This window comes from Mus caroli, chromosome 15, assembly GCF_900094665.2.
Source record: "Mus caroli chromosome 15, CAROLI_EIJ_v1.1, whole genome shotgun sequence".
In the NCBI taxonomy this organism is placed as follows: Eukaryota; Metazoa; Chordata; class Mammalia; order Rodentia; family Muridae; genus Mus; species Mus caroli.
Window position 1 is genome coordinate 34,172,783 of NC_034584.1, and position 8,954 is coordinate 34,181,736.

At 34.7% G+C, this 8,954-nt stretch overlaps 1 protein-coding gene across 49 annotated transcripts in view; it reads left to right on the top strand.

Annotated features, from left to right (window-relative positions):
• The window catches only part of Rims2 (regulating synaptic membrane exocytosis 2), a 482,991-nt gene that overhangs the window by 256,995 nt on the left and 217,042 nt on the right, over positions 1–8,954 (top strand). For 48 of the 49 annotated variants that reach the window (XM_029469501.1, XM_029469498.1, XM_021184232.2 and 45 more), the window contains 3 exons: positions 202–325; positions 1,899–1,945; positions 5,237–5,349. In XM_029469501.1, the coding sequence (XP_029325361.1) occupies positions 202–325; positions 1,899–1,945; positions 5,237–5,349 (284 nt within the window). Of the gene's footprint in view, positions 1–201; positions 326–1,898; positions 1,946–5,236; positions 5,350–8,954 lie in introns of those variants that run through there. The other variant, XM_029469497.1, reaches the window with a different exon arrangement.

Here is an 8,954-nt window from a genome sequence, read left to right on the forward strand (position 1 = left end):
TTTTCTATTGACCATTGTTATTGTGGGTGAAACATGCTATCCTAGCTATCAAGCTCTGTTCCCCCGAGTTGTTCTCAATGTGTGCATTACTCTCTTCAGGTGGATATACTTTTGCAATTTGCTGAAATCCAGCGATTGCTTTTGCTTTGAGTATATTTTATGGACCTGACTTGTATTTATAAGATTATTCCTGACACATAGGTGATGAAGTCTTGGAATGGAATGGGAGGCTATTGCAAGGAGCCACATTTGAGGAAGTTTACAACATTATTCTAGAATCCAAACCTGAACCACAAGTTGAGCTTGTTGTTTCAAGGCCAATTGGGTAAGATGGTTTTAGCAATTTACTTTCTTTTTAAGTGCATTTGTTTTCTCTTTATGTTTATGAGTGTTTTGTTTGTATGTATGTGCGTGCACATCATGCATGCCTGGTGCACACAGTGGCCATATTCCCTGGTGTTGGAGTTTTGAATGGATGGTTGTACACCTACATGTACGTGCTAGGAACCAAGTCCTGGTCCTCGGCAGGAACAGTATGTGCTGTTAACCACAGAGCCATTGCTCCAGCCCCAGTTTCTGTAACTTATTTGTGTGTAAAACTGACTACTACTTAGCATTTTGGAGTGTGCGATCCAAAATTGTCCAACCTGTTTTTTTTTTTCTTTAACCAAAATGTTTGACCACAATTAATGATTTTTCTTTATTTGATTACAATAAAATATGTTGTTGATTACAAAATAGAAAAAATATCATTACTTTTAGGAAAAGCTATAGTAGTCTTCTACATTCCAAAAATGTCAATCACTGTAGTCTACATATCTTAAAATTTTTTGGTTTTTCAAATGGAGGCTAGATTACAGAGACAGAAATAAAAAGCATATGATATCCAGACCAAGGGCTCACTTAAGGAAAAGTAGTTTCTTTTAAAATGTGATTAATAAGATCAAAATAGGCAACATTAAAACTCACGTTGTCATTGTCTTTATCGCAAATAGCTTATTTTCCCCAAACATGTCAGGGAAGTTAGTCCTTTCATCTGTAGTATAAAGATTATTCATGACGTGGCCTGCCAGTGCTTTCTCTGTAGAAACATATATTCTATAATATAAAAGACATATCAAAATTAAATTAGAAAAAATGTGTAACTTGACAGTGAACTATTGAATGAATTATTAGATAATAAAATGGGAGGCAAGTGCCTGGGAATGGAGGCTGGAGAAATTCCTTCTTGCAATAATGCATTGTTCTCATTCACCTCGGAAATAATAAATTGGAGCCTTTTGACTCTTTAACGTTTGGAAATATGGTAAAACCATAGTGTGTCTATTTTAATGTTAAAGTATATCAAATTAAATATTTAATATTTAAATAATTTATAGTCATTTTATGAACAAACCTAGTTTTTGCTATCTACTTGTATATCAAATAAGTATAGGTATTTTTGTTATAAATATAGTTACAAGGTAACTTTGAAACTCCTGGTATGAATCATGATTGCCTGTTATCAATGTAACATTTAGAATTTTTAGTTACAATGCAATGTTTTAGTGATATTTGATTTGACTTCCAGTGTAATTTATTTAGAAAATAAGGCAAAAATAAAGAATTTAATTAATATATGTTTATAAAACGTACCTTGTTGAATACAAAGTTGTTTTAGAGTAGATTATGTTCTAAGGTTGTATGGTAAGGCAGAAGGTAAAGTCAAGGCTGGCTTCACCTATATAGAAGATCTAGGTCAGCCTGCCCAGAAATGACAACAAACTGTGGTTTGACTTTTATCATTTTCATAAAGTTTTTATATACTTATTTCCCTGTTTTCACTTTTTATTCCTAGTTTTATTGGAAAACAAGATGCTTCAGTTAATAAAAGTTTTTTATCTTTTCTATCATTCCAGAGATATTCCTAGAATACCTGATAGCACGCATGCACAACTGGAATCCAGTAAGTTTAATTTATTCTAGGATATGTCTTTAAGCATATCATTCAGTAGAGGTCTAGTGAATAAGTTTATCTAGTAATATGGAATAAGATAAGTAAATTTATAGCCTCACACATTAAAATAGTATATCTAATTTTATATCACAGCAGTAATGGAACAGCCAACATGTAAGTTCAACTTTGTTTTGTTTTCAACTGCAGTCTCATATCTTAAATTAGCTGTTTTCTGATGAACTGTTTCTTTATCAGCTAAGAGTAGTATAAGGGATACAAGGAGAGAAGACCAGGGGTGCAATTTAAAACACATGTTGAATAAGATAGACAAAATTGCAAAGTAGTTTGGACAAAACTTCCAAGAGTGGCTGTCATGGTGGGCAGATTTGCAGGTACCTAGGTACAGATACCAGTGCAGCGGTGCCGGGCAGGGGACACTGATGTACAGTTAACACAGGGAGGACAGCATAGCCAGATAAAGTTTGCAAGGGGAGATTAGAATGATTCAGGAGCAGCAGCAGCAGCAGCAGCCACATTTAACAGGTTTTAAAGCCTCTATGAGGATATCCACTTGCCCTTGGAGAATTCATGTGCTCTGGGAAATGCTTTCAAAGAGCTATTTATACTTAACACTTGATTATGTCATTCAAACTATTGCATGAATCTAGGGCTAAGCAAAGCAAGCCTCAAAAATGCCACAATTGTAATGATAGCAAGATAGTGATGATCCTGGTCAAATAAACTATACCATAATAAACATTAGAGTTATATAGTGCTACTGTCATTGGTTTCATTTTATTTAATACTTGCAACTTGGTGTTGCAGCTAAACTATGGAAAAGGCTGAGTTTTTCTCCTTATATATTAGTATGATACCATGACAGCAATAGGAAACCCTTTAATTTTATGGCTACCTAAAAAGCCTCAGACTACACTTGTAAACGTGTCCCTGGAGAGACAGGCATGTTAGTTAAATGTGATTCCAGACTTTGATTCTTTACATGCTAGACTCTGTGCCTGTCTAAGGACCACTCTTCAAGTTGCTGTTCTGCTTACGTCTGGAGTATTTGCTTTATATGGCTTTAGCTGCTGGTCAACTGACTGCCAACGTTACATTATTAAAAGATGCTATCATTATCTCTTCATTCCTGTGTGCGTAAAGAATACATTCTACTAACTTCCCTGTTATCTGATGCTTTTGTCTTGTGAGATAACAAATTACTTCTGCAAAGGCATCATTAATTTACTTCTAAATATTGTGAAAAGGCATCACCATTTCTTTTGAGCCTAAATTTGCACCTTTCCCTCAAAACTTTATGTAATACACATTCTAGAAGTGAGTTTTATGCATGTACATTTGTAACGAGGCATACAATTCAACAGGCTGACTTCAAATTCTAGCCGTGACCCCGATGTTTAGTCTTACTGATATGTTATGTGCTTTACGTTGTTTTTGGATACTCAAAGATGTTAAAAGTCTCTGTGGTTCGAAAATAAGTTCTACTGCCCCGTCCCTCCTCTCCTCTAACTATTTGCACAGTTTGCACTGACTTTTTCAAAGACCACAACTGGTGAAAAGGTGACATTCTATTCTTGATAATAGGATCGATCGAAATCTTAGTAGTCTCCTGCATTTCTCACATCTTTAGCTTCTGCTCCTACATAGTTGAAAATTGAACCTAGAGTATCATACATGGCTGGCAAGTGGCATGACCCACACCCTCAGTTCTATTGTTTGCATTACTTTTGTATCACCTGAAGTACCTCTGCTCACTCCCTTCACAGTGGAAAGTCATAATCTTCTTAATGTCTACTTCTGCAAACATTCCAACTGGTTCCATAACTACTTAGAACCAAAATCACAAACATTACATTTCGTTATTGATGTTTCTGCTATTGCCTATCTTTTTTTAAATTTATTTTTTATTTTTTATTTATTTTTTAATTTTCCCCCTTTGCTGCTTTATTCTTTGAGTCAGTGTGAAGTGAGATTAAACTAAGCCACTTTCTGCTTATTGCCTCTGTACAAAGGACACTTTTTTTTTAAATTTATTTTTTTATTAGGTATTTTCCTCGTTTACATTTTCAATGCTATCCCAGAAGTCCCCCATACCCACCCCCCACTCCCCTACCCACCCACTCCCCCTTTTTGGTCCTGGCGTTCCCCTGTACTGGGGTATATAAAGTTTGCAAGTCCAATGGCCTCTCTTTCCACTGATGACCAACTAGGCCATCTTTTGATACATATGCAGCTAGAGACAAGAGCTCCGGGGTACTGGTTAGTTCATATTGTTGTTCCACCTATAGGGTTGCAGTTCCCTTTAGCTTTTTGGGTAATTTCTCTAGCTCCTCCATTGGGGGCCCTGTGATCCATCCAATAGCTGACTGTGATCATCCACTTCTGTGTTTGCTAGGCCCCGGCATAGTCTCACAAGAGACAGCTATATCTGGGTCCTTTCAGCAAAATCTTGCTAGTGTATGCAATGGTGTCAGCGTTTGGAAGCTGATTATGGGATGGATCCCTGCATATGGCAATCACTAGATGGTCCATCCTTTTGTCACAGCTCCAAATTTTGTCTCTGTAACTCCTTCCATGGGTGTTTTGTTCCCATTTCTAAGAAGGGGCAAAGTGTCCACACTTTGGTCTTCGTTCTTCTTTTTCATGCGTTTAGCAAATTGTATCTTATATCTTGGGTATTCTAAGTTTCTGGGCTAATATCCACTTATCAGTGAGTACATATTGTGCGAGTTCCTTTGTGATTGGGTTACCTCACTCAGGATGATGCCCTCCTTTTCATAACCTCTCATTTCATTTCTACTGGAGTAATATTTCTATATCATACAAGATATATCTTAAAATACCCAAAAACATTTAATAATTTTTGACATTCTAGTACTTATGTTCTTAGCATTTAAATTTTAGGTTGTCCTGAAAAAGGTTTATTGTTCTGTGTTTTGATTTTTCTTCCTTTTGCATTTTAAATATTTTCTCAATATCGAGTGTGGATAATAGTTCTGATAATAGACAAGTGAGTTTGGAGTAGAGCCTGCTGCTGTTACAAAATTAGCACAGCACAGGTGTAACTGTGGCTCTAAATCACACCTAGGCAAAACAAAAACAAATAAGAAAAAGTAGCTGTCTGAAACAAAAACAAATCTCACTAAACTCCTTAAGATTATAACATTATGAAATAAAATGGTCTCTATAAAATTACACTTCAAGGACGTTTAAAAAATCTGTTGAGCGCTCTGAAACAGGAAGAGATGTTTTATTTTTCTTTGTGTATAATTGTCATTTCAGGTTCTAGCTCATTTGAATCTCAAAAAATGGACCGTCCTTCTATCTCCGTTACCTCGCCCATGAGTCCTGGCATGCTGAGGGATGTCCCGCAGTTCTTATCTGGACAGCTTTCAGTATGTAATCACAAATTTATCTCTTTGCAAATATCGAATGAGGCTTTTGAAATATGCTAAGGTTTTTTGTTAGTTTGTTTTGTTTGTTTTCGTTTCTGTTTGTGAGCCAAGCTATTCCCAGAACATAATTGTGCTTTTACCATTCACCTTTTATTTTTGATAATTTTTAGTTACTTAAAATTTTTGGGTTATTTTTTGTAATGCTTTTTTAATGTGAAGTTTAATAATTTCATGACGATATGTAACCCCTCTTTTAATCATCACACTTTCAGAAGTTGGGGTGATGATTTTTACGCTTTACTTTCAAATTACTGGGAATTGCTATTATTTTTAAGAAAGAGGAAAATGGCATATCATACAAAGATTGAATTAAGATAGAATATTTCTATAATCTTCATTGCTTGTTAGTCTTAAGGAAATGTGGGGTGGATTTTTAACATTGTTCAGATATATAAGGTTTCTAGAAGTGCTTTTTTTTTTTAACAAGTCAAGACTAGATAATGCAATGAGGTCACACACACACACACACACACCACACATGTATGTACTGGGTAACTTTTTATTATGTGAGCATTGATTGGTGTTTTCAAGTTCAAGTTAAGAGTTTAATTGCATATTCTTTATTGTATTCTTATTACATGTGGTTTGCAAATTTAAGTGCTTTCATTACATATCATTCCCATATTGGAACACATTCAGCTTTATTGTTCTAGTAACTATTAATAAACTAGTTAGTGACTGTGAATTGGGAATTTGCAGAGTACTATTTAAGTTCTCAAATACAGAAATTGGTGTAGATTAAAACTGTGACGGTTAAAACCCAAACTGTTTTGAAATTGTACTTTAACATCCTTAGACACACCTTCCTGTTTCGTCAGCTGGAAATGTCTCCTGTTAGTCTTAAGGGAAAATGTTGTATTTTGGGGAGCATTATTAATCTTTAACAGTTGTACTTTATTAACATCATCTCAAATTACAGGATCATAGACAAATTGTCCTAGAAGAGAAAGTTAAAAGTACACCGAAGGGATTCAGAGAAATTATAAACTCAAGTGATTTCCTCTTGATTAAAAATTAGTCTGAAAGTAGGTCAAAACCGCTAAGGCCATGAGGGCACATAATCCATGTAACTGTAGCTGAACAGGAGGAGCATATTCTCACTTTTATACCTTGGAAGGAAAGTATTCTATGAATTTAGATGAAAAGTTAATTATATACATTTTGAAATTATACACAGATACACAATCAAATTACATACAAAAAAGACAGGAATTACAAGAATGGTTCATATTTATCGTCAGAAATCCAGTCGGTATAAAAACAAACAGTAAAATTACTAAGAATCTTAACACTATGTGTGACTTTTAAAAGTACATGCACATACATTTTAAATAATTTTTCACATATTTTTGCATTTTCCCCATTCTTCCCTCCCCCTTTCCCCATCCCCCTTTCCCCTTCCCCCTTTCCCCTTTCCCCTTCCCCCTTCTTCCCCCTTCTTCCCCTTCCCTTCCCCCTTCTTCCCCTTCCCTTCTCCCTTTCTTCCCTTCCGCTTCCCCTTTCTGCTTGTGGACGTTGTACATCGTGGTGCGGANCCGNGTNCGCACCACGATGTACAACGTCCACAAGCAGAAAGTACTAGCTTAGGGCAAATGGGGCAAATTGCTGATTCTTTTTCTTCTTCTTTTTTTTTTTTGAGTTATAATTTTGCTGTACAGTTCTAGCTGGACTGAACATCATATGTAGACCAGGCTTGGATTGAACTGGTGACCCTTCAGCTTCTGCCTCAAAGTTCTGCAATTATAAGGGCACAGCCTGAATTCTGCTGTTTTCTATATTAACTTGTCATGTCTTTTAAAATTCTTTGTAACTTTACTTTCCTATTTGCATTTATCTTAACTTCTAGTTTTTATTATTACAAATAATTATGCCACTGAAATACTTAGATACATACTAGTATTTATAGTGAATTACTTTTTTCCTTTTTTATTAGATATTTTCTTTATTTAAATTTCAAATGTTATCTCCTTTCCTAGTTAGTAAATTACTTTGTTAAGAACTTTCTAGAAGTAAAATTATACTTCAAATGCTAGAGTATAAATTTGAGATTATTTAAAAAATCTATTCTAATTACACCTAACATATCAATCACCTATTTTATATATATAATATATGTACACACATACATATAAATGTATATATACATATAAATTAAATTTCTAACAGAAATAGTAGTTCTAGTTACCGGTTATATAAATGAACAAAATAGAATGCCTTTTATTACTATAGAATTTTTAATGTCATTCATGATCTTTGTGTTAGGTCAGCATAAACAAGATGCTGTTCTGAGTAACATACAAGTTTGTCTGTATCAGCGTATAGGAAAGTTTGGTTTAGTGCAATAATGTAGGATTTTGCAGCTTGCCTACAAATGTCAGCTCTTTAGCACACTCTTGGGCAGTGTTAGCTGACCTTTCTCTCTCTGCCTTTCTCCTGAAGCTGTAATTAATATGATAAGAGCAGCATACGAAGAAAGGGTTTATTCAGCCTGTGTCAGGAACTTAATGACTGGTCATCTTACATCCACCAGAAAGCAGAGAATGTGGATCCATGTTAGTCCTTTGGTCCTTTCTCAGGGGCTTGACCAGAGAATGGCTCACCTATCCCTAAGATGGGTTTTCCTTCCTCATATACAGCTCATATACAGCTTCCTCATGAAGATCCTCCTGACAGGCATGCCTAGAAAGGTCATTTCTTAGGTGATTTCTGATTCATTCAAGTTGATATTTTTCTTTAACCATCACAATTACACCCCCATTTTATTCCACCTTTGGACATATTTGCTTTTATGTTCACGCCTCATTAAGTCACGACATTGCTGATGCCTCAGGACACACATTATTTGTCTATTTTTAAGGTGATTGTCATACTATATATTTTCAAATAGAAAACACATGATGTATAGCTCTTGTTTGCATGTTTATACTCATCTGTTGATTGATTTTTTAAAGGTATATGTAGTTAATTTTCTCCTGTGGCTGCTTATTATTATTATTCTAGGACTTACCCACAAAAGAACCATTAATGTGATTGATGAGAAAAGCAGAATGAGCCAATCAAGCTTATTCTTCCTGAATCCTATTTAGTCCATTGACAGCATTTCCTTATGGTGATTCTTTAAATTCTCAGTTTCTTCATTTGTAATGGAACTTGTTTGATTCTGAACAGTTTTAAATATGCTTACAGTATTTAGCTAGTTGTTTGATAGGCTGTTAGGCTAAATACTTCTCACTTTTTTTCTATGTGAGAAAGACTCAGAATTCTTTTTTTTTCCTATAGAAACTTTATTTATTCTACTGATAATTTTTTGTTTATTTAATTATAGTGTCTGTGATTGATTTATTGTTGCAAAATTACTTTATCTTAATCTTCTTGAACTTTTACAAATGTCAATTTTACTTACCCATTTAAGAATTGAAGAATTTTAGAATAATAGTATGTATTTCATATCTCCCTTTATAAAACTTGAGAAAATATTCCATGTATTACTTTGTTGGTTTCTTTTACTTCTTCCGTTCCCTTCCCTTCCCTTCCTTCCCTCTACC